At 35.3% G+C, this 27,094-nt stretch overlaps 2 protein-coding genes across 3 annotated transcripts; one reads left to right on the plus strand and one right to left on the minus strand.

Moving 5' to 3' along the window:
• Positions 1-8,597: 8,597 nt before the first annotated feature.
• On the minus strand, positions 8,598-10,345 carry LOC106172701 (interleukin 17-like protein). Its single transcript, XM_013553510.3, has 2 exons — positions 10,155-10,345; positions 8,598-9,905 (listed from the first exon to the last, which is right to left on the minus strand). The coding sequence occupies exons 1-2, from the start codon at positions 10,158-10,160 to the stop codon at positions 9,321-9,323; spliced, it is 591 nt and encodes a 196-aa protein (XP_013408964.1). The 5' UTR covers positions 10,161-10,345; the 3' UTR covers positions 8,598-9,320.
• Positions 10,346-10,839: 494 nt separating this feature from the next.
• LOC106172727 (PCNA-interacting partner) lies at positions 10,840-21,445 on the plus strand. 2 transcript variants are annotated; one of them, XM_013553562.3, is made up of 12 exons: positions 10,840-11,018; positions 12,462-12,587; positions 13,974-14,164; positions 14,421-14,711; positions 16,132-16,308; positions 16,963-17,127; positions 17,644-17,798; positions 18,251-18,416; positions 18,808-18,980; positions 19,346-19,439; positions 19,894-20,018; positions 20,404-21,445. In XM_013553562.3, exons 2-12 carry the CDS (start codon positions 12,482-12,484, stop codon positions 20,723-20,725), a joined length of 1,965 nt encoding a protein of 654 aa, XP_013409016.2. In that variant the 5' UTR covers positions 10,840-11,018; positions 12,462-12,481; the 3' UTR covers positions 20,726-21,445. The 2 variants fall into 2 exon arrangements, with proteins under 2 accessions (XP_013409016.2, XP_086856117.1); XM_086999991.1 differs by lacking the exon at positions 10,840-11,018 and adding an exon at positions 11,793-11,865.
• The last annotated feature ends 5,649 nt before the right edge of the window (positions 21,446-27,094 follow it).

The following is a 27,094-nucleotide window of genomic DNA, read 5'->3' on the forward strand; positions in this document are numbered from 1 at the left end:
TACGAATGTTATATAATTTCAAATAAACGCACTCGTAAGCCGTTGCTCTTTTTAGCTGTCAATAACACTTATTCCGTTTTGGAAAAACTGCATAAACGTCCGGTCCCGTAGACTAATAAAGAAATCTATGAAAGAGGAAGGCTAAAATAATGTCAGTTGTGACTTTTTGATACTGTGTTATTCTCAGGCTTTTCCTTTTATATTTCGTAAAAATTAGTCATAATTTAGTAGAGGTGTTCAAATTGTAATAAGCTGCTCTATCCTTAACGAGAACAAACCTGCACCAAATCAGGCCTGTATTACATAATAGCCCAACGAACACAATACCTTTTCATAAGGAAGCAGACCAAGAGAGAGAGATCCAAAAGTCTTTTTAAAAATCCCCCGTGAAACGGATACCTCTCCGGTGGCCTAACGTGGAGCGACAAGACCCTTGTTTCTAGTGCAACCATGTTTAACTATTGCTTAATAGTACAAGCTCTCTTTTTGACGCTTGTTTTACATAAACAACGCGAATATTGGAACATGCAACGCTGTGGTTACGCTGAGACCACAAAGTTACCAAATTAAACGGTCCCAGGACTTAAACGGCGTTGCGGTAGTCCGGTGGGTTGGGAAAAATACGGAGATGATACAAATCGAAATTGTCTTGAATTGGTAGAGTATAATTGGGGAAAAATGTGAGAATTGTGAACCGGTCACCGAGTGCAGATGAAAACTATCCCGCAGACGATGTCAAGCTCTGCCAACATTTTGGTTAAATCAATTTGTGGGGGCCCTGTGTCAAAACAATCTTTAAAAGATGGTGACACTTACTTAAGGGGAGTTAAATTTACTTATTGGATTCAGCTAATTAAGGATGTAACACTGGCGGTTAACCAGCAACTAGAAATAACGAACTAAAGTTTCTTTCTCTCAGCTTGTCGTGTCTGTTAAATCCAACTTAATGTCGTCGCGGGTGAAATATATTCACAGACTTAATAGGAGATCAGAGGCGAAATATCCTTAGTGGAAACGGTTACTTATTTAACATGCACATATCACTGTATAAGGGACTGACACTCTGTGAAGAGATTTTTGCGGTACTAGTAATAGTGATTTTCCTCTGCACGGCCCATATTTGTGTACTTTGGATTTGATTACTCAGACAAACAAACAGCTTCCTTATTCCTCGGTCATGTCGTCGGTCCAGAAATAGGTTTGTCAAGTGTCTCATCATTTTGTTTGATAAACACCTTCCATGTTATATTCAACTAACTGCAAAAAAAAAAAAAAAAAAAAAAAAAAAACTCCCCGTGGTTAGCAAACGCAAACTAGTACGTTTACCACTTCAATGGCCGTATCTATAGGGAAAGATTTTATCTAGCTATCATAAAACGTGAGAAAATGGTGAGTAAAAGGGGGTGCGTACCCGCTGGGAAGAGTTGCAGTTAATTTGTCACGCCGTTAAAAAATTAAGATATATTTCCATTTTAATGGTTTTTATTGGAGCATGACGTGTTCTTCAACAGGTGTGTTTAACGTGTCGGAGACGTATCGGCGTCGGGCCACCACGTTATTCATATCCATTCTTAAGCTGACTGGGTCCAATAAACACAATATTAATGGACATATATGTCAAAACACATGACTCAAAAACAACAAATAGTCGTTAACTGATTGCTTTTGATGAAAAAACGTATTGTGTTAACAGAAAAATTTCTTCACATCTACCTAACCACAGGCAATCTGCATGTACACGTAGTACATGGGACATTTTTTCTCCCCTTACTTTGTGAACAACTTCAGTCTCTTATCACTATAACTTGTTCAACAGATCCTAATGGACATACTTAACATCCGTAATTTTAGCGACTACAGGAAAAGTCAACTTTCTTGTCCTGGATTTTAAAAATCGGATTGTTTGCGTTTCACGAGCGTGCGTCTTGGAATTGACGTGTATACGTGTCCTGCTTCAGGTTTTTATGTAATGATGCCACTCAGAAATGTTGCGCCATTTTTTTTGACGGATGAATAAGTCAACGCTTAACATGTGATTTGTATTGACTAGATATGGATATGCCAGAATACAAGCAAAGAAGGGAAACCCCTGTTCCAATATATATATATATATATATAGCCTGAAATGCAAAGCCTTTATAATTTGTGATATCATAGATAAAATGTAAATAAAAAGAGCCAATCATGATAACTTGAGCGGTTTGTGTTGCGTTGCTTGAGAGTTGTTATGGCTCTATTAACAATAAAAGGTAAATACACCACATGCAGCATAGCTCATATGGGGAAACCCCTTCGTGACGTATACCTGACAATGAATTGACTGGATACTACTCCATATAATTTAAAGTAAGCTTTGTCGGATGATTAATCTAAAATGTGTAAAATATTTGAACCGCGTCCACAATAGCCTATGTGCAGAAATCGGCCAGTTACTTTTACTTAAACTCGCCTGGCGAACACCACCATAATGATAACATTAGATCTTAGTTTCTAAGTCGAAGCTCAAACATTCACTGAGTTCATACATGAAAGAACGTCATGTTTAATGTTTATTGAACGCTCCAGAGTAAGCTTCACCAGTCACCTTTTCTCCCTCCTCCTTCGCTCCATCCCACTCCTCTATATCGGACTTCTCGAGTTCTCGGGTAATGAAGCTGTTCATTTAGTACTGAAAAGAGTACATCAACAAAAAAAAAATGAAGATTATAGCATTGTCGTATTTGAAGATACCAAAGTCAGGTACCTGGGCTCAGCACCCAAGGGACTGGATTTTGATTGGTAGAGAAAACGTCCTTTGAATCCGGGCATTTATCAAGCTTAGAAATATAGGTAAGGAAGATCGTCTGCTGAGCTTGCGTGTAAATGCAAAAGACTAATGAATCCATTAATCCTAGGAGATAAGGTTAATTAATCTCATTTAATGCTAAATATATTAGCGCAAATATCAGGAAGTGAACAAACACCAACATATTGGACGCTGGTTTTGCCTGTTTGGCTATGTAAAAAGTCAAATTGTCGTAAAGACTGACCACAACTTCGATTTATCTTAGTCCGAGTATGCAAAGGAACCACATGTACTACACTGTTTTAACCAGAAAAACGAGACCCACGTCAGTTATGCGTGATTTTAACTCTATATATAGCTTACGTTATGTTTTGGTCATGGATTTAATACATTACAAGGTGCGCCGAGTGGTGTTACACTTTAAATGATTACGCCTAGTTGCGACAATGTTTTGCGACTTTCAGAAGGAAATAGTGGTTAGATTTCCAAATAAAAATTCACTTTTTCACACCTCACATAAATACTTTCAAATTTCTAGTATACATTTACAATTAAGAACTCCCATGCTTTCCGGTAGGGCCCGTCTTGCCGCTTGCGCCACTTTTTGAGAAAATCGATTATTCATCGATGAAAGGCAATATAAGGCAATTCAATATAAGAACATTGTTTCGTTTTTACAATAAAATCTGACGTTGGAATAAAGTTCCTTGAATATTTCAACCAATCCAAAATGTACAGTAATCTAGATCATATCGTAAATTATTTTTAGATCAAGGATTTTGACAAAAATAACATCATGTCGATAGGCAGTTCCGACTACTAGGTAAATCAGCATTTATCTATCAATTAAGTATTGAACAAAGTAACTAGCTCAAATGATAGACAAGTACGTGTGCTAGTACAATACGCTGACGTAAACCCTAATACTTAACCTACTACTGGAATGACTGTTTATAGGCCTACTTCCTTTTCACCATTGCAATTTAGTCGCCTGTATTCATGAGATTCTACAATGTCTTTATTTTATTTCCTCTTTCCTAGGCCCTGGTTCTATGTTTCTTGTTTTATTTCACCATTTTCGTAAGGTCATGGTAGGGTCTATATGTTACCCTTCTTCTGATCATTTTAATGTATAACACCCTTATTGCCTAAGAAATGAATAACATTAAATAAACGCAGTAGGTCTAAAAACCAGGAAAAATACGATTCGTAATATTATAACTCCAGTTGTCGATTGTCTCGAATAAATCCTGACATCCCGAATTTTTCTTTGGTAAATTAACTGAAACACACACGGACATTGCCCAAGTCGAATCTTTGCCTAACATATTTTCCGGTCCCAAAGTGTGAGGCATGGTAAGATCAGTATAATGCGATTACATGACAACATCAATACAGAGAATTGCCGATATGGGCGGTGATAACGCTACCAGTTCGATATAGATTTGAACTCGAGAGCTTCGTTTTTCTTTTAGGTCACGAAGTCGGTCCACGTTGGCCACCTACAAAACTGTAGCATGAGATAAACGCTGCTTAGGTCGTGATTATGATAGCGATTAAGATAAAAACTCGAGAAGGACGTTTATATTTGGCGTCACGAAGTCAATTCGCGTGGGTCATCTTTGAAAAAGATACATGTGGAATAAGATACTCGAAGTAGTGCTTTGTTTGCCCTATGTTCGTGTTTGTGTGACTTGTAGTTGCGGGACGGGGGGCGGGGACGGGGGTGGAGATGGACCAATGCAGAGGACGTTCATGTGCACGTTGTCATAACGAAAGTAGGGTATTATAAAGTTTGACAATTAAGAAAAGATAAGGGTTTTAAAATGCCAGCACAATCAAATATCACGTTTCGTGGCAAACTTGAATCTGAAAACCTGAACATGATATTTTAGGAATGCATATTCAGATATGATGTCTGAATGTCTTGTCATTGCAAAAGAAATGTCCAAAACGTAATTAAAATTTTCAATGATTTGCGTGTAAACTACAATATAAATTACATAAGCCTATATCTAAGGACACTTTGTGGACAACTTCTAACTTAATAATGTTTAAGAATAATTCCTTAAAATGCACATATTTGACACAGAGGAGGCTTATCTTTTGAAAACGCTCAATTCCTGGTATTTTAGAGGAGGACAGACTTAACGCCCCTTTTTTCTTCCCCTTGACACCAAACGTCATCACCGCTTGCACTAGACCATCATATATATATATATATGGTGCTTTGATTGAACGAAAAAATAATCTTCAATATAAAATATTTGTTGGAATCTTGAACTAGTTAATGACATCGATCGACATACCATACTGATTTTAACTACTACATGCATCGATTTTAAATTCATACTGTAACATGAGCCTACCCTGACATTTATGAGAATTACTTCCCTCGCACTGGCTTTACAAACCAGAAATAACGAATGAATGAACGTACGCAACAATGCCCAATCTATTGTTCAGGGTTGACTTAAGACGTTCTTAACAATTTGAACAATCACAAGGAAGTGTTTGCAGTGCGCAGACCTCGTGACGTACAGAACCGGAAAAACGCACGCATACAAAAAATGCGATTAAAATTACGTATCAATAACATAATCAAATCTTTATCAGCCATATGGTCAAATCATAAAACTGAAGTGCACATTCAGCAGGAAGGTGTTATGTTTTCAGCAAATAGTATCAGATATTTGTATAGCGGTCATTTGTGATTGGTTCAGACATCGCTGTCGTGTGCGCGGACGTAACAGGTGGGACGCTGACAATCCTCGTTACTTTATCTCTTTTATTAGATGGGGGATTTTCGAAACATTTAAGCACATAATTCACATTTGATTTGCAATTAAAGACCACGGACGAATACAGATATTATGTATCCAGATTGATTGTTTCAAGGTGTCCAACCGTGTCCGTTTTTGCAACGACGTCATAATTAATTTGGCAAAAGACCTGAAGAGGACAGCAGACGCGATCAAGATAGACCTTCCAAAGCGTTAATTTCTTCTCTGAGTTTTTTTTTTCTTTTCTTTTTTATCCGCGCTGTCGACAATAAATGTTTATTAGCAATGGTGCATGGAATCGGAGGTCGTCACCTCTAAGATTAGATTACTTGTAATAGAAACTCCACAAGTCGGTGAGATCTGTAGGCAATATTGCAGTACACAAGCACGAAGGTGGTGTATTTCGCTTAATCCACGGCAGATGCCGCAAACAAAAGACCCAAATGATGCAAGTCACATTCATGCGTAACGTGCGCGTATGCCAGAATCACTATCTCCGGATTTTTTTTGTTCGCGACATCCGCCGTGGTATAACACTTGTTATAACATGTTGTCAAGTCATTATACCGTCAATTTTTTAACAATATTTCACAGCTCATTTTCACACCATAACGTCAGAATCTCGCTTTGTTACGTCACAGGACCTATTCGGCGCAGTATTGTGGTGTATCTTTTAATAAAACTTAAAAATTTCCCGCTAAGACGGGGTTGTCGCCTAGAGCGGCTACAGGCTAGAAATTGACATTTGCTGAAAAGAATGAAACAGATCGTCGTTCCTGTTTAGTTAGTCTGCATATGTACATCATTCTACATTAACGGAATCAGATTTTTCGCAAATTCTGTCAGACACTCTCTCGAACTATTTTGTCAAAAGAAAAAGTTTCAAAAGAAAAATGACGGATATCCTTTCCAAAAGGTAAGGATAGACTGCCGGCCCTGCTTCTTATTGCCCTGTATTCGTCAATGGTTATGTCTGCAGTTTTAGTTTTCATATCTCAGCAGAAATATTTATATCACTCTTTACTTAATTTCATGGCAATATTTAATGAATAAAAAGAAAAAAATGAAAGCTCTTTACAAAGTTACTTTTCATGGTTTTTATATATTCCTGATTGCTTACGTTTCTCCTCCACTGCGCTTTTCCAACAATTTTCCAAGTACTATATTAAATGGGAAAATAGTAGAAAGTAAAACTTGTCATTTTAGCTGTACATAATAATGAGTATTTCAGCTTGAGGCCGAGACCCAAGATACCAAAAAAATTAACACCGCTATCATGTTACGGAAAGGGGAATCCCCTAGCTGTATAACCCTTTTAACACGGCAGAGGTAAATTACACTTTAAAGGTGCCCAGGCACTTGACAAGCCGCTGCTATGATAACTAAATAAGTGGGTCATCTATTTTTGGTACCTCAGCTCTGACATAACAACCAGGAAATAAGGACGGACTCCCCCGCATGAAATGTTCAGGTGTGAAAACAGGCACTTGATTGGATCAAAACAACGCCCCCCTTAACTACCACCAACACACACAAACAGAGACGAATACACGTGTATCAAATCGGATTTGAACTTTGAACGACGTTTTAATTAAATTTAACTGAAACGTTGGTTAATTATTTCCTAAAAAATATTACAAATCTGTCATTCAATTTGAAATAATACAACAGATGTTAATACACAAAGTTTTGTAACTTATTAAAAGTGAGCCAGTTCCTTACTTAAATACAGGAATTATATAATATATATTGTATAATACTTGCTTAAATAGACGTCAAGAAAACTTGAATTAAACATTAAATAAAGAACAACACACAAAAAAGGGAACTTTTCGTCGAAAAGCATATCTTGTAATCAACAGTATATGCCTCTGAACATTTTTATCCCTTGAAAAGAAAACGATCATGCTACATGTCAAAAACTAAATGAAAAAAACTGCTAAAAATTAGAAGCGACATAGAGCAAAAGTGTGAAATAGCTCTATATACACGCCTTTTGACTCATTTGTTCGATCAATTTAGATGGTCGAATTTGAATTCAGACTCTGATATCATTGTGTTTACATTAGAAAACTTTTCCAGGCTGTTAAGTTTATCTTAAATTGAGAGTCAATGTGAAAGTGTGCCGAATTTGGGATACTGGTAATTCAGATAATCTCTGTATATAACTCTCTACATTTATGTATGTCCTATCCCATAAGAAACATCAAAGTGCTATCATTTTCGAAGATGACGAATTGCAGGGTCGTTGGGGGTTAGAAGGGTGCAGGGAGTCAGTCTCTGCGCAACGGCAGGACGCACTCATTCCTGGCAACGATGCAACTCAACTTCATTGTTCACACAGGTTAGGCGCACATTCTGAGCGACTTGCTTGACTTTATTGCCGACACGTGTCTGTGTTTTTGTACAACTCGCACTGTAGTAGCCTCGGTAGTAGAATCAAACCAAGTGTCTAGTCACCTCTTCCCACATTAAAAGCATAAAACAATCCCCATATTACTCGTGTCTTGCATCTCACCACACATTAAACGACTGACTGGGCTCGAGGCGGCGCCATTCAGCCGAATGCTCAGAGCAAATTTGGACTCCTCGCAAACGCAAGTAAGGATACACTTAGCTACCACAAAGACCGGGGAGAGTGGTGCAACTTTCACTGACTCACCTTGGACTTCCAACATTATGAATCTGGCACACCCCATTACACATTATAAGGTAGCGGCGGAAGTATGGTCCCGTTATTTACTTATGCATCTTTTATAGGAATAACATATCAATTCACGTTACATCAGTATGCTAGACAAAGGTGCTGCAAGTACATTTAGCTTGCACGTGTGCGGAATTTTGCGGACTAAGAAAGATATTATTACAATAAAAGACCGCCGACTATATACCGCCAAGGTGATTGTTGTTGAGTTAGATAAAACAAATGATTATTGTCACGCCATATGAATAACCTGTTGAATCAAGTCATCTTGGCAAATTAGGAATGGTATTTAGAAAAAGGATATAAAATCACAAAATCATTTAGGTTAAAGTTTTATAATTTATTTTAGTTAACAAACAGCGATACAACAAACTCATTCGTATGCTTAACAAACCATGATGGATTCATAATTAAGATCAGACACTTCGAAGTAATTTTTACCGCTTGTCTTCAATATCAATAATAAATTATCAATACAGCTGCTTTCTTTTCTGTCTTGAATAATTACGTTAAACATTAAAAACTTGAATAAATAACAGTCATTTCATCTACCATCAGAAAATATCAGAATTTACATGTTTCAAACATTAAAACGATCTTGATTAAATAACTAAAAATACTGACATCAGCAAATATTAAAATTTGCATGATTTTTATATTACATCTATCTTTGAAACGTTTCAGAGATATACATTTATCAACATGCGCTAAAACACACACAACTTACTCACCATTATGGTGTACGTTAAATGTACGTTACACGTAGTTTGTCTCAATAAATAAGTTAAAGCCTAACAACAGCAATACCGAGGACGGATGAAGCTATACAGATGAAAATAAGTTAATATCTAATACAAAAAATTATAACAGGAATGTTCCCCTAACATCACCCCTCCTATCACAGATAACGACTACATTTCAGAAATAAAGATCTGAATAACGCGAAATATATACAGTTGGTGGAATGTTAACTTTATATATTAAAAAATAATATATAATATTGGTATCACAGTCTTGTTAATATATACAGGAGTGTCCGTTGAGCCTGTTACGTTGCAGGGGGTGGAGTGCCTTCTGGGGATTCGTTGGAGACGGTAGCAACTCTGCGGCTGGCACAAGTGCAGCCTACCGATATTTGTTGCCAGGACTCAATATACTTGTAATTTCCTTCCGAATCGCACTCGTCCAATCTTCGGAGCACGCGGACGTTGTACCACACTTTTTCACACACTTTGTCGTTCTGGCCTAGTCCTATGCACCCAGAACACCGACACTCGGCCTGCGCCATAGCTGGAGGGAACCGGTATTTATCATGGTTGACAACGTAATACCAGGGACACAGTGATCGACTGTTAGCGTCGCCGGTGCTGTTAACCTGGCTGGGGCAAAATGTGTCTCCGTACATGTGGTGGAGCTTTATAAATTCAGGCGAAATGGATTGCACATTTTGTGGATTATCAGGCAGTCCCAGGGTGTACATTTCATGGGGATTCCTACTTGCAATGTTTCCGAGTCGCTGATGGAGATCACCTGGAATTTGACACTTCACAGTTCCGCGCTTCTTTCTGGCAACTGCAGGCGCAGCGAGTGACAGAGACAGACATGAGATGGCCAAGATGATTACGACACAAATCTAGAATTAACAAAATAAAAACACATGATTATAAAAACGATCTATGATGATATCTAAAAGAGCTGAAAGTTTGAAATTAATTGCAGTTCATCATGAATATTGCACGTGTCGATAAACGTCGATAGACGGTCACAAATATCACTGACCATAAAATTATTTTAAAATGTATGAATTATCAAAAAGTATAATGTAAGCTGAATAAGAAGCTTGATCAAGACCGGCGCGATTTAGCCCCACTGGCTTACTTACATTCATATTACGAGCAATTTTCGGTAAATGTGTAACTTTGCAGCGTTGTCGATGTCACAACTCAGATGGTATCTTTCTCGATATACCTAGAAAGCTAGGTGTTCCTACTCTGAAGTATCTATCAGTATGAAGAACCAGGGTGGAACCCCGACTTAAATAAAGCGAACCCGCCATACTACCGATGACACATTTGTCTAAACATGGCATTTCCGGATCCCGCTCCAATTTAACCGACTGTCAATCAAACTGACCACCAGGAAATTGACATCCTAAGCATGACGTCACTCATTTTGTTGGGATAGAGTGAGCACTTCAGCTTTACCACGTGGCATTGATTTGACCGCAAAATGGCTTTTTACTGAGTATAGTCTAGCCTACTCTGCACTTTTTTTTCATAGACACTCCTCGATTTTAGTCTGCGTTTGTCTGCCTCAAACTATTGAGGGTACGATGTTTAGGAAGACGCTTTTTCCTTTTGCACAATATTTACAGATGTTATTCTGCTTCAATACTTTTAAATTTATCCATACTTTTATTTGTTCAAATGTGTTCCTTGATCTTGTTAAACATTGCGCGCGTTTGCTAATAAAAAATATATTACGTACCTCAAATCGTGCCTTGTCTCCTTTAAAAGTAACAAGGATGTATTGAAGTTATTTCACGTGGACAGGGAACTACAGTAAATTTACGGGATTTTCACCTTTCAAAGCTCGCGCATGACGTACCCGTAATGTTTTGTTCGTATTGTTGACATGCTCCACGTGTTGTTTTGTCGCATTATCCGGGTGTACTGCGCACGCGCGCATGTCCATTAGCCAATGAAATTCGTGCGTGCCATTTAAACAACTACAACAAACCAAGCAGGTAAGATGTTTTCGTACATTTGCTATATACAGGTTGAAAAATATGTCCTTAGAAAAGCAGTATATTTGAAAAACATTTGTCTTCAGATGGCATTAAAAAAACACACAATATTCCCATTTCCCGGGTGAAATGCAAGCTTGCCTCACCTTGGAGGCTTGACTATAACTAAAGTACTGTCGATAAAAGCTTCCTAGTTCAACTTCAAGCGCATATTAATGCTTATAATTAAATTAACTAATTCAGTTAAACTAGCTGGTAGTTTTTTTCTGGAACTCATACAATCCAAACCCTACACCGGTCTCAATGTTGCATTTCATTAGGGCAGATACAGTATACCATACCCAATGGATTTATTTTCTAGATCTAACATGTATCTCTAACCATGAAGTCCAAATTGCTATGTAATATTATTGCTCAATTCAGGGCATTCAATCTCAGCACCTGTAACATAATTTAGGAGCAAATTTAAGAAGAAGACAGACAAGATATGTAGTTGATCAGAGCACATATTATTTTGAGTGCTCTTTTTGTCTTCAGCTGAAAAGAAGAAAAAGATCAAACTGTACTCTACCACATACAGTGTAGGTATACTGTCTTCTACCCCTTTGATTTTGAACCATTGACATAGGAAGTTATTTGCATTCTTCACTCCCTCTTGTTCTCAAATGAAAGGTATGGTACCAGTAAATTTACTGCAAAACAATAAACTGTCTCTTGTTCTTTTTGGTTACATTCTGACTGACTTCAAACTTCAAATTAATAAGAATGATACTCAAGATTCAGACAAATATGGCAGATAGAAGCTGCATCAGAAATATAGCAAGATTACCAATAAATCTTCTCTGTGGTGAGGGCAGATGGATGGATTTTGGTTTTCAGAGCAATGTGATATTGTTCATTCTTTGGATCTATTCGACAAATGAAATTATCTGACTTCATGAATAAAACAGTGGCAACAGTGGCTGGAAATTACATGCAATACACTGTATGTAAAGATAATAACTACAGGTCCTTAATGTCATGTTTAATTGCCCATATTCAATATATCATTGACCAAAATTCATGTCCCATTGCATCAAATGTATTAATGAAATGTGTCGTTATTTTCTAACTGTACCATTAACCATTTCAACAAACATTATGTCCAATATCATTGTTGTACCAAAGAAATAAGCATGTGAATGAATAGGTTTTTGCTTTTTGAAATTAAAGGCTCAATCAGAACAAGTTGGTCTGCAGACTAACAGAGCCGCGGTTCAGACATGTCTGATCCACATGAAAGCTTGCATCATAATCCCCTAATAGATTCTGAATAGAAGAACTTACAGTGATTAAGGGTAAACTTTCAAGTGGGTCAGCCATATTTTAATTTGTGGATCAACTTTGGTTGTGAATGCAGCCTAAGACTTGAAATATGAAAATTTTGCATTATTATACTTAAAGGTTCCCCCAGTGTGTGCAGCATGATGGGACGTGTGTACGTACTATGTGGGGATGTGGAGCCAGAGGCTCTGAAAACCGTCATTGATGCTGTTCAGAATCATGAAACACAAGAAGAAAGGATTACAGGTATTAGTGCTCGAAGTTGCTTCTTATTTTTATGTTTTTTAATCTTTATTTTTTGATTGTGTGTAATATATATCAAAGTAGGATTAATGTTCTGAGTAATTTAGAAATTTATTTATTAAGTAAATTATGTCTACTTAAAATAAGGGATAAAAATGTTTTAATCCTCATTACAATTGATTATGATAAAACCGAAATTTTTTTGATCATATGGAAATCAACCCAGGCAGGCTATGTTGGTTATTATGGACATCATTTTAGTCCAGAAGTTGACCAGGTCCCATACTCTGTTTATTTATATCTTATCAATGTAGTTTAGGTCAAATGTTGATAGGTAAAGCAGGATATAGGAAGATTTAAAACATTCCATTTATGTTTATGTCATTTGGATGGTACTGTGCTGTGGATGATGGGTACAAAAGAATACCCATATTTTGACAGTAATTATAGGTCCCATATTGTCACCCTCTCAGAATATGAGAAATCCCCAGTTCTTGTCCCATGCTATAAATAGTTTAAAATTGGATACAACAGGAAGAAAAAGTGTCAAGTTTTGTCATAGGACTATTCAAATTCAGTGACCTCTTTAAAATGAATCCGCATTACAAAAGGGATTTCATTCAGTTGTGTCACAATATAGATACATACAGAGCTAAGACATTGAATTTTTGCCTCCTGTGTCTGCTGTTTTGTGAAACTCTTGCGAGACTTCATTTTCAGCTATAATTTTCATACACATGTACAAAATGTAGGTGTACAGATAGAGACAATAGAACCACTTTTATTCCCACATATTTTTCTAGATATAGTTTTGACTTCATTGTTGTGTTGTCTGTTTTAATCTGACTGTTGGTAGGCTTTGAAATTCTGAAGCATGTTGCTATTGAACATATCGGAGAAATGAAAAGGAATATGAGCAAAAATCAGCACTAGTAGTATCTCATTGTGTTACTTTCATGTTTAACCAGACCTTTACCTTTCTAGACATTATAATCAGAGTTTTTTACTTTAAAATTCAGTTTGCTGTTGAAAAAATCCTTTGGTTAGGTTAGCCTTAGTTATGACAGTTCATTGAAAGCAAGTAATTCAAAAATTGGTTAAGCAAATATTGCAGGCTCTTGATGGTAAGTGCAATCAGTATGCCCTTCATCATATGAAAACAAAATAGTCCATAGTAACTGGTGCAGGTAAGATTTGACACTAAACAATGGGCAAATTTGACATATTTTTGATTTATATAAGGTCTTTTTACTTGCAGTGCAGCCAAGCAGGTCCATAAATCATAGATTTTAGTCTTTTTCTTTTTCCTCTTCTTCTGGCTTTTTGCAAATGAGCCATTTCTGTTACAGGTTCTGTTAGATCCAGACTGTATGCTTTTCCCCTTTTCAGTTTCCAAAAACTCTCTGTGTGCATTGGGCAAGTTCCCAGAGTCCGCGTCAGTACCGTGGTGCAGTGTTGCAGAATACTTTACACAGAAATACAGGTCCTTGCGTCTTTCACAAAATGACACAGAGACAGTTCTGAACACAGAGGACCAGATGGTTGCCTTGCAGATATGTCTAGCTGAGCTTAGTAAGCAGGTACAACATGATATTTTTTTACTAGTAACAGTAATTGTTGTACATACCTTTGGGTGTCGTGGAAGAATTCAAGGACAAGTACCTTTTTTGTTTTAAGAATACACTGTCTTTCATTGTGTCAGCATTGTGAGAGATATATAATTTCAGTCATTCTGAAACATTTCTTTTATTATTCCTTCCAAGGTTGTACTAAAATTATGAATACTAGTAGTTGAATATTGTTTTTAAAAAGATGCAATAATTTTTCTTTATTTAGGAAAGTGGAGAATTTGAAGTCGAATTGAGCAAGGTTTTAGAGAGTAACAAAAAACTTTGTGTATACAAGCGAGATCCTACAAAGTGTAAAGACAGTGACAAGGAACTGTTTAAGATGTATGAGAGCCATCTTGCTCACTGTAACACTGTGGACCTTTTTGACGTTATGTTAGCAGTGAAGAGGAAACTAACAGGAGGAAATAAAGAGGATGATTTGTGCCAGGAAGGAAAACAGTCCATTGATGGAGACATGAATTTTATTATCATGCATGAAGGGTTAGAAGATGTAGTGGTAATGTATTTTTTTTCCTTTTTTTTTCTTGGGATGTAAATCAATATTTTTCCTTGTGTAGTCTGTAAAGAGGAATGTGGATAGTCTGTTTTTTTTATATAGTTTAAACAGTGAAAGGATGTTCAAATGCTATATCAAGTTGCACACACTATAAGAGGTAATTTGAATCAAAGTTTTATGACACTGAACATCTTGACCCCAGTAGCTCTTTCATTTTACTGACACCAAAAATTTGATTTTTATTGCTTTTGGCTTTTTGCTATGTATTATGCCATTTTTTTTCATGCTGTTTTGTTGTGGTTTCCCAAAATATTTTAGAAATAATCCCTTTTTACAGTAATCACTTCAGATATTTCCAAAGGTGTTTTCCCTTTTAACTGACACCAAGTTGAAGTACCTGATTGCTCTTAGGCTTCTAAAGATAAAGTGATAGGGGATATTATTATCGCATAACCTGCTGATTTAACACCTCTCCAGGCATGATCTGATACGTAATCAGAGATGCCAAACACTAAGGGAAAAATTGTAGTTTTTGCCATAAAATTTTTAAAATTTCCAAAATTAAAAAAAGTTTTATTTAATAAATCCACAAAGAACTTATGCTGGGCACTGTTAGCAATAATTTTGGTTACAGTCAAAGAAAAATAAAAGGTATCCACCCAAATCTTATTTTTATACAAAACTTTTACAAAAATGATCTAATTAGCCATTTCCTTCATCCATTTATTTTGATCCCTGACCTTCACCTAGTATTATATTTTGAGAATGCATTTAACAATGCTATAGTTATTATACTGATGCAACTTCATACATGTTGTAGTGTGAAGTTATATAAAGTTACAACTCTGATTCCTACACAATTTTTCTTTAGCCTACCTAAGAGATTTCATCTGATCCGAAAATGTCAATAAAATTGGGACTAGATAATAATTACCAAGCTTGTGCAGACTTCAAAATATTTCTTAGACACCTTAATTGATTTTAATGGAGTCACAAGCATGGACATGCAGCTCATATTAGCCTCGTAATTGCTCCTATCTAACTTAAATTGGTCTTATTTAACTTTCATGTACAGTAATTGCTATTATCAAACTTCATAATTTACAATCATGCAGTCTGTCATGCTTAGTTCTTGCATAAATCTAGGCAATGTCCTGGTGTTAAACCTAATTTTGATTTTGTAACTAAGCTGTAGTGTTGAGTTGCTTTTCTCTCCAGACATAACCCAAGTCGGGAATCACAAACCGAATCTAGAATCCTCTGAAGTCGGATTAGAGCCCCTTCGAGCAAAATATACCCTGCTGTATTATAGAGAATAATTGCAAGGTGATGATACTATCCCATGTGTAATGTATACTAGTTAATGATAATATTATTATTTTTTATTATTTTTTGTTTGATTTGCTTAATTTTATTCTAGAGAGAAATGCTAAAAATCATTTGCCAAAACAAGAAACTGTACAAGGTGAACACAGAATCCTCTCTGTCTAGTTCAGTTGACCCCACAGTTTTATTTGAAGAGTGCAACATGGATGATGTTCTCGACTCCACAGCCAGTATAGAATCCCCCAGAACTAGTGGATTCTCCATCACTGAGGTAGGTCGTACTTTCAGAACATAATTTTCTTCCACATTTTTTTTTAATGATGCTAAACTGATGTATGCTTAGTAATAAAGTCCAGCACTGATATATTGTCACTTGTTTACCTGATTATTTGCTTTGTTAGAGGCTGATCAAACATAGGTATCTAACTTGTTATCTTGCCATTTTGAATTATCAATGATATTCATGTTGATATGTGTATTTTCTAAGTATTTATATCTGCAGAATTGCACATTCTCCAAATTCTAGTAGAATGTTACATACACAGTGAGTGAAAACACAATGTGTTTGTTATCACAGCTAACACAATGTGCATTCACTGCAGTGCTTTCACAAATAGCTCCACTGATATGTGTTACATGTGGGTTGTAGGATTAAAATAAAATGTATTGATTTTTTTTTTAAATTTAATTTTTCCTTTTTATATTTATTGTTTATGATAAAGATATCTGAAAGCCTTCTGACCATAGTGTTTGTTTGTCTATTTGTAGTGATATTCATACTTGATGACTGGACCAGTAGTTGAAAGTAAACCTGCTCTGGTAGTAGCAGGCAACTTGTTCAGTATGGTAAATGCAGGCTTTCTATGGTTTTGGACCCCAGTTACTGTGTTGTGTTAAATGAAACTTACTTGTCTTTTTTACATAGGCTTATATCAGAAGAGTATTTCATTCCTATCTGGAACTTCTCATAAACTCCAGAAACGAACTTGCCCTGGCTCGTGTGATCAATGTGCCTGACAGGGGGATTGATCACCAGGCATTCACTGAGATCAAAAGAGTAGCAAAGGAGAAGAAAATGCCTATGTGCCAGGTAGCTCTGGGAGTAGTCTCTTTTTTATTTTCACATTGTTGTTTAATTTAATTTTTCTGACTTGATAGTTCTGCATTTTTTATTTCTTTTTATTTTATTTGTTTTTATTCATTTATTTGTTTAATAAAACTTAGCATTATGCTGCTATTACATATTGTCTGAAACACAATCCTTTTTTGTCCTGCACCTCATCTAACACATTTAGGCTTGAAAAACAAGAAAAACCACAATCGGTGCTTTAACTGGAATTTAAACCTGTTGCTGAAATTTTGCTTAGATTTCTGTTCAACATTCTTTGAAAAACCATGATTGTTAATTCAAATAGACTAATAAGTTTTAATGTCATTATTTGTGCCATTTGTATTATCTGATAGCATGAAAGTATTTGATATAAAATTTATTTCAGGTGCATTTTTCCATCAGTGTAAGAAATCTAAAATCTCTCCACAAATAAAATTAATTTAACATAATTCAAAATTTATTTTATATCTGTTTTTCTATTTTAATATTTTCTAGACTGCCATTTCCTTCATTATGCGTCTAAGACTTGGTGGGAAGGGGTATGCCCCAGACCCCTCCTCTCCACTGACCACCCATGTTAAAGGACTTGGGGAGTTTGTAGACCTCATCCATAAGCTACAGACCATAATTGAAGAGATGAAGGATCACAGGTAGTGAGTTATACATCTTATGTCATATAATACAGGGGCAGACAGAAGCTGTCTTCTGGGTCTTACAGAATAGAAAATGGCCAGAATTTTTCACGTTTACATTGATAGGCATCTAATTTTTTTCTGTTGGATGGAGGATGGATCAACAAAGATACTTTGGAAGATAGTCAGAAAATATCTCTGGATCTGCCTCTGTAATATAGTATGAAATAAGTGTTTGAACAATATTTTGGTATACATGCCATCATGGTATAAATGTTTGTTGGAAAACAGTTGAATAAATTATTTGTCTATTTTACTTTTATATTATAGCTTCTTTATATTGCCCGATTTAAGAAAAAAATGATGATTAATTTTTCTGCTTTTGTTCATGAAGGTAGGTACTGTGTCACAATTTTCTTTAACATTTACTATATGGAATTTATTTTATTTGTTTTGTTTTTTTTCCTCAGGGTGGCTCTCTGCAGACTTGTGAATGTTTTAAAGCTGACTATTGCCAGAAGCAAGGACTGCAAGCTGCGCAAGTGCAGTGTTGAAAAAGTGGCAGAAAATCTACATGATCAGATTTCTCATCTACTTGATAGTGCAGAGGGTGTTGAGGAACAGAGCCCTGCTAAGGTAGTGTAATATTTAGTTTCCAAATTGGAAAATAAGCAGTTTTCTCCTACTCATGAAAACATTGCTTGATCTGTCCTACAGTTAGATTCTAGACTATGTTTTATACTATCAGTTTATAGTTTATTTTAAATCTGGTGACCAGAAGCAAGAACCACAGTGATTTTGTTTCAAAATTAATTTGTTTTGTCTTACTAACATTTTTTTTCATCATTTTGCCCAGAGGAGAAAATTGATTTGAGTCACTTCAAAATATGTAGACAATTGAAGTGTAAATGACCTTTTTGCCTCAGCATGATTGGTGGAAAATATATTAAAGCTGGCAGTTCTCTTTGTGTGACAGTTTTGAATGATTTAATGCTAAGCACAAGCCTTGTTTTGCCTTTGTTTTCAGTCTAATGGCGAGGGAGGCTCCATATCAGGCAAAAAGACAATAAAAACTTTGCAGAAGTTGCTGGACCATATTGCTTGCCAACCAATGGAGCATTCCTCTGCAGATATTCTCACAGATACATTTTCCAGTCAAAAGACTCCTGTACGACTCCCAGCACTTGTGTCGCAGTTCAGGTGAGATGCTTTTTATAGCTAGTTGTACTGCTGAAGGCTGGTAGATCCCTATAGATGAATATACTTATTTATTTATTTATTTACTTATTTATTTATTTATTTATTTATTTATTTATTTATTTATTTATTTATTTATTGTAAAAAATGAAATAGGTGAAATAAGAATTGATATTTATTATAGATTGATGCCTTTTAAAGATCTAATCACGAAAGTCCTCGGAAGTAGAATGAAAACAATTAATTTTGCTTAATAGTCAATTATAGTCTATCAGAAACAGTGATAAGAAAATAAACTCAGTTATAGTTGAATCAAATATGGTTTGTTTATAAGAATGAGCATTTATGTTAATTTTCAATCCTTACAGATCTCCAGACATGGTTGAGGAGGAAATCATGAAGGAGCCAAATATCAGTGAAACTTTGTCTGAGAGGATGGTGAAGAAGAAACAGGGTCAGAAAGTATGTGAGAATCTGTGTGAAATTTCTATAATGAGAGTCGCTGTGAATCGGGTTCATCATTAAATTGATTTGGTGTATTATCACAAGGTTTAATATGGTATTTCTGTCACTAAAAGAGGATAAATACAACATATCAAAGGCACATAAGAAATGTTAAGCCTTGAAATAGCAAAAAAATCTTTTTCCCACCAATATCCTGGAAATCACAGCACTTTTCCCATAATTATCAGGGTATGCCTTTTCCAAAACCATATATAAAATTATGATCCATAGAGCTGTTTTTAAGTTGAAAGATTCTTGTTTTTTACTCCCTCTCATAATAATGAAGGTGGAAACAGGTGAGTTTTAACAATAAAAAGTAGAAATATAGATCTCAAAAATAGATCTCAAAATCTATCTGGTATATTGATCATAATTTTCTCAATGGTTATTTAAACATCCATATATTTTTCAGGATATAAGGCCAGTTGAGCGGTATGGTTCATGTATGGACTGGGCAGCCCCTGCATACAATTCTGGTTTCTCCCAGAATGATGAGAAGGAGTATCTACTGGCACTGAAGACCTATAACTCTGCTGAGTAAGGCAAACTTTGAAATCTCTTAATTCTTTGTGTAGTGACTGTGTGAAATTTTGGTTTCTTATTCAGATTTCAAAAGTATAAATAATTTAATTGGATATGAGGTAATACTTAATTTGGGGGATTTCTTGTAGTGTTCTTAAACTGTTTGGCAAATGCTTATGATGAAAATAATGATAGATGTATTTTTGCTTTAGAGGATGACAAATATATTACCCCTCCTTTTTTCATGGCGAGTACTTTGTTTTTGTAAATGTAGGATATTGATGTCAGTGAATTAAAATGTATTTTTGTATCATTTTATTTCAGTTCTATATATAAAGCATTTATTCATACTAAAAATGTCATGATAATAAAAGATTATCCTGGTTCTTGTTCATTGCAGCAACCAAAACTTGGTCTCAGGTTGTGTGGAAGGCGGTGAAAAAAACATTGTAAGGAAAGTTTTGGAGTCTATCAACGACCAAGAAAACATCACCAGCACATCAACAAAACCAACAACAGAGGGTGTAGATAATGATTGCAATATACAGGAAAAGAAGAAGACAAACAGTAAAGCCGTAAAGAGAACAGCCACAGCAATGGAAACTGCAGATTTACCAAAAAGTAAAAAAACAAAGAAGGCTGTTACAACGAAAACGGCAAGAAAGAAACTGATACCCCAGCTGAAGGGGCAGAAACAGTTGACACACTTTTTCAGGGTTTGATTTTTTATTCTTATTTGATTTATTTTGATTTTAATTATTACATTTTATGATTTTCACATTGGTGCTGGACATTTTTGTTGTATGTCATTTTAAATTATTGTTGTTATAATAATAAATATAAGAATGATAAACATTAAAAAAATATTTCCCATTGGAATATGTTAGTCATGTCAGTAGCACAATGAAGTCTGATAATACTGTACTGACCATTGGGTTTGCAAGTCATGATGATCTTGCAAACTGTCTGTTTATTTTATGTAATAGTAGTCTGCAGATAGATAAGATTTCACATGTGAAGAGACCGCTCATAATTTGTAGATAAAAATATGACGTTTTAGATGAGGTTTTATGTACAATTTGCACAATTTACACATTGAAGTTTGTTATAACAGTGGGTGTGGAATTGTTGTTTCTAGACAAATATCAGCACAAGCTGTTCACAATGATGTTGTTATGATATATTTGTGAGTGTGAAAGTAATATCTTTGTATACTGTGAAGTGTGAATTAATTCTCACCTTGTGTGTAAGTATGTGGGCAGTTGAATAGAATCTTTACTATTTATGTTAACTGCTCGTTGGACATAATGGTATATTTTCAGGTAAACTTCTAATATCATACATCTCAACCTAGCCTGAAGGTGGAAAGACAATTTATAATATATATCACAATTATACCTAAGATTATTTATAATTTCATCAATAAAGACATGAATGCGTTATTATTTTGTTATTGCTAAATACACATTAAATAATTGTTATTATTAGTGAATCTGTTCTTATGTGAGTGACGGCCAACTAGAAATTAATGTCAGAGATCTAAAAAAAAATTCTCGCCTGTGTAAATTTTATTATTATAAATTTCTAATCATTTTCTATAAAAACTAATTAACGGGAAAGTAAATAATTCAATATATATATTGCTGGTTAATGATTGGTCATCTTTACCACTAGAAAAGATTTTGATAGTGCAATTTTCGAGAAAAAAAGTATCAATATTCGAGAATGCTGGCAAGTGCCTGAAAAGAATTTTGGTGGCACAAAAAGCAATCTAGAAGCCTCTCTTGGATGGGGGGGGGGGGGTAGCGAAGAAGACGCTCCATTTGAAAAGGGGAAAAATCACTAAACGCGATAAAAATCCGCAATTCGTCCCATTTATTCACCTGTGTTATCTTTATCAATATATAGCGAAGGACATCTGGTCAAAAGGAATGTTAGTTGAGATATAACCAATCCTGGAAACAGTTATCTGAAATCCACACATTTCCGTCTTTATATTGATGGTCTTGGTATAAGATGGATACCTCTAGAGTAAAACGTGAGTGTAAATTTTTTTCTTTGAGATGTAGTATGCTAACTATAGTTTTCAGTTTCATATTTCAAAGCTCCAGTAATTTCATAATCTATTTATTTGCTTGAAATTTATTTAATTAAACAGGTTTTTCATTTTCATGTGGAGATTAAAATAAAAATAACATTGTCAATTTTTTGAACAACTTTCTATTTCAGAAAGTATTAAAAATCGGTAGCAAATCTTGGGTCACGTCCCTAGATCTAGTTCCATCTGGCGGCTTTCAGAAGGGATAATAATGATTATCTGTCGCTGCTTCCAGTGGGTGTATTAAACAACTAAATCCAGCATTAAATACGATAGATGAGACACCACCCCCGCCCCCGCCATTAAAGAAAATGGAATTCATAGTAACGAAAAATCAAACAAAAGATGACAAAAAAAAAAAAAAAAAAATGAAAAGGAAGAAGATAGAGAGAAAGAAAAACGAAGAAAGGAAGAAAAGCAAGCACAAGTGCCGGACATAATAGACAAAAAGGATTAAATATTCGACTTAAAGACCTGCTTGACTGCGCTGCAGGTGAAAGAAACAAAAAACGTAAAGTTCACGGTTACGTTCACGTTTGACTGCAAACTTCTGAAATGAGATCATTTTGATTAATGAACTAACGAGAAAACATAGAGGGTGCGTTTTCCTATCAAACAATAAAAAAAAACACAAGAAAAAAGTAAAGATTAAAAAAGTCAAATTTATTTTACAGATATTTTAGATTCACATCAGATGTTAACCTCTTTTCAAAAATACTGATTTATCCCATGAGCTCTCGCTCATGTTTCTTATCACCCCATTCTTTTGTTTTGCTAATTTGCCCCACATAGAGAAACAAGCAGACATAAAAACAATACATAAAGGAACTAAAAACTCTATCGCAGGTGACTCGCAGCAAAAGCTGGCAAAAGGTAGCAGTTCACATACGCGATCTCTGATAACTGACGCCAATATTGATCTGACGCCAATGTATGATATTCATGCGTATGTGTAGCCAAGGAGATGTAGATATTCACCCCCGCACAACAGTTGGTCATTTTTGTCATGATAATGAATGTGGAAATCGCCACACTTGTACTTTCCCACGACTACAAAAATTATGGGGAATTTAGGTAATATTATATGATGAAATGTGGCTTGATATAAGAAAATGCAAGGCCATACTTAGCACTGTAAAACGTAAGACAAATCGACATTCTTGTAGCGATTATGTTATCTGTCAACTTTCTATGCTAAAAATGACACCTTTTTATTTGCGTGGGTGATATAACTACGGAAATTCATGAAAAATTGCATTCAATTTCAACAAGAATTTCTTTGTAAATGAAAAAGATGAATTGTGAATAAGCCAAAACTACAATCTATATTTAGTAAAATGCAAAAAATAAAATGCAGCTTGTGAAAATTGATTCTCTATGTAGAGTTTTAAAAAATCTGATAGAACAGTGCCACCTTATTTCATAAAGCAAGATAGTGTTACCATATTTGATCCACCAGTATGCCAACGCATAATGATGCCGTCTTCAAGAGGCCGTTAACCTAAAAGACGGGATCGTGCTTTGTCTAGGATTTTTTTTAAATCTTTGAGATTGCAATAAGTAAATGTTTATCATGCCAATGTTTATAATTGGCAACGTTTACGCCCTCCAGTTCGTGATGCTAACCTCTCTTGACAGAAAGGTTTCTGAGAATTAAGAAAAATATCGGCAACCGGCAGTACCTACATACATATCTGATTTTTTTAAGAAAAAAAAGTTCCCTTTTAGTTTCATTGTGACAATAAATTTTCAATGTAATATTTGAGTGCCACGATCTCAAGACAACAAGTACATTGTGCACTTTTAACTCAATTCATTTGCTTGCAGTAGATAAGACTAAAAACAAATGACGCTCGCTGCGCGGGATGGTGTCTGACCCCGAGGCTGATACACGTGACGTAAAGTCACTTTGAAGATTGCAACAATTTTTCCCTCCTTATTTTTGTTGCATGCAATAAATAAATGCAAGGTGGTGTTCTTAATATCTGTTTGATTGTTTTCTTCAAATTACATTTTGAGTTACCTTCCTTAATTATTTAAATTAAGAAAACAGTTTTGACGTAAGCTTTTTTCGTTGTAATCCATTTTTTTATTTCATATGAATATACAGGATTCTACTGCTTTAATGGGACATTTAAAGTGACACAAATTAATCCATCAGTGAAAAAAAAGAAAAAGAAAAGAAAAACATCAACAAACAAAATCACCTCGTAAATACTTGAATGGCGAAGGACGTGATAAGATGCACGCAGGTTGATCGTCTTCTCAAGGTCTCTTTGACCCAGACTGACAATAGTCAATTTCACAGTATTTTATCTCTCCCTTATAATTGCCTATTCTGATCAATTTTGTCCGGAAAAGTTAAGATATATATTCAATTCACAGAAGAAAAAGTTTTGCAAAAAGGCATATTAATACGGAGGATGGAAGAAGGAATAGTGTGGAATGATTCAAGCTAGATATATTGTATAACGGACTGGATGTTTTTTTCATAAGTTTTGTTCTTCTCAGAAAAAATATGTCCATTTATTGATTTGAGAAAAAAGAAAATTAAAAGCGATTCAAAAACAATAACGTCATCCAATATCATTATCGTGATTTTATTGTGTTGCGTGGTAACCTTCTCCTATTATCAGACTTCACTACATGATCATGCAACGAACTAGATTCCAGATATCAGGAAAGGTGGCACTCGAAAACACTATCTGTCTTCGTCAGTTCCTTATTTAAAACAATATACTATGATTAGTACAGCAATGTCTCTTCATATTTCATTTTTGACAGAACACTTGGTATTCCTGCTGTAAATACCTCAAAACATGCATTTCTCTGACAGCTGGGATGCAAAAAATGTCCCTTTTTTATGACTGCATTTAGTGAAGGGCGTTCGGCTAAAACTGACCAAATTTTGGGACGCTCCCCCTCATTTGTTGGTAAATATAGATAGAGCATTCCAAAAATACACAGTTATAGAGTTAATTCAATTTATCTCAGGTTATTATGATAATTTAATCGGCCCTGTGTGTCTATAATCCAAAACGACATCTCCCACCTCCACAACCAGTCGACGCCCTTCAACGCCACCGCTGCTCTCATTTGGTGTTCTCGTCTTCTGATCCAATATCTATAAATGGGCAGAGACAAATGTGCTAATGTTATCTAGATCATCTTCCGCGGTCTACCGTCGGTTTGATAGCGTAGCCATAACATGCGTCCCAAACCTGGGACCTCAAACACGGCAAGATTCCTTAACTGCATGTGTGGAAGAGGAACTGAAGCGGTTCCCACCGAACAGACATAAAATGTAGGCGTGTGTGAAATGCGCGATTAAATTATGCAATCAAATATGTAGAGGATTGTCGTGAAGTATTGAACATCCAGCTTGACTGGGAAAAGTCAACTGCTGATCTCCCAGTCTACACGTCTAAATCCATTCATTACAGTAACACGTAAAATATAATCCAAATTAGATTATATAGAATTTTCTACCATTAGCTATGATGCTTTGTGGTAAAGTGATGAATATTTTGATACCAGAAATGTCTACGGCTGTATTTCCTTGGCGCTTACGCTATGATAGGTGCATATTATTACTACTACCATGATCTATTTTCACCTTACAAAACGGATCCACATACTGTTAATAAACATTATATTATATTCGTGATTGTCGAAGTTGTCTGAGTTATTTTTATGCAAATTGCGGGCGGCCGAGGCATATTAGACATGTAGAAATGAAAGTGCAGTCTTGGTGAAGAAGAAATCAGAAATACCAAAATTTCCCCAATATATGATGACTTCTTTATCTATTGAGAAGCAGAGGAATTTGCAACCATTTAAAAGTAGAGTAAAGCGGAATCTGATATTAAGGCTTTTATTTTCTAAAAAAAACCTCACCTTCACGTGCCAAACACCTGTCGCGATTCTGTTGTCATCAGATAAGACAGAACACGCGATGACACACTCAAATATGTCAAATTTGCTCAACATGACAACTGCAAAACCTTGTGACAAGTTCATTACACCATATTTCACCCGATGTCAAAATTTTACAAGCGTGTTTTTATCTCCGGTTATTTATCGGCCGCCAACTTTAACAAGACACAGTATGGGGTAACTCCCCAATTGATCGTTAAACCTCACGCAAGGATTCTACAAAAAAGAAAAAAAAAAGCACAGGGGATACTAAGTTTATATTTAATATTGTCTTCTTTATTGTCTTGAACGAACACTTTGATTTATATAAACAGGAAACGAGCATTTCGAAAATAATTTCATGATAATTTCAAGAGTGTAAATTTGATTTAAAAAGGCAAAGGCTTAAAGTAACACAAAGCTACATCTCACAAAACAGTTTCAAATGAAAAAGCTTCAATTATTGCACTTAAACGTCTGGCATGGGCAGTAAACCCATGTCCTGACAAAAGACCTAAGTATCTGCTAAAATCTAACTAAATTATTATTTTTAACAATTTTTCTTCAGTACTTACCAACGAAAGCAGTAAATTGTAATACCGGCATTAATAAAATTGTATACACGCATAAAATGATTTATTTGAAAAAAAATGTAAGTCAACATTTTATTTGAAGACGAAGAAAAATATACACGCGTGTTTGCCGCTGAAACAGGAGATTGCGTTCCAAAGGACAGGGCGAAGATACACATTTGATTTAAAGAACGCGCCAAATCAAAGCGCGTTATCATACCACATGCAAACCTTTTCTACTCTCTAAATTCATAAGTAAAATTATCCCGGTGCCATCTGGCGAATAATTGCTGTTACTTGGCCAGTATTATTTTGACCAGCCTCATTTTGTAAATTGTGGTAAAGATCTGTGTGAAACAAACATGTATGTAAATAAAAATACGTGCTGTATATAAGTTGGCAAAGTACTATTTTTATAACATTAAACGATATCTTTTTAGTGTTATGTTTACGTAACCTACATTTCAACCACACAGGTATCAGTTTGGTAAAGCAATTCATTTGAT

Source organism: Lingula anatina, chromosome 1, assembly GCF_051362555.1.
Source record: "Lingula anatina isolate TDL-2025a chromosome 1, LinAna3.0, whole genome shotgun sequence".
Lineage (NCBI taxonomy): Eukaryota > Metazoa > Brachiopoda > Lingulata > Lingulida > Lingulidae > Lingula > Lingula anatina.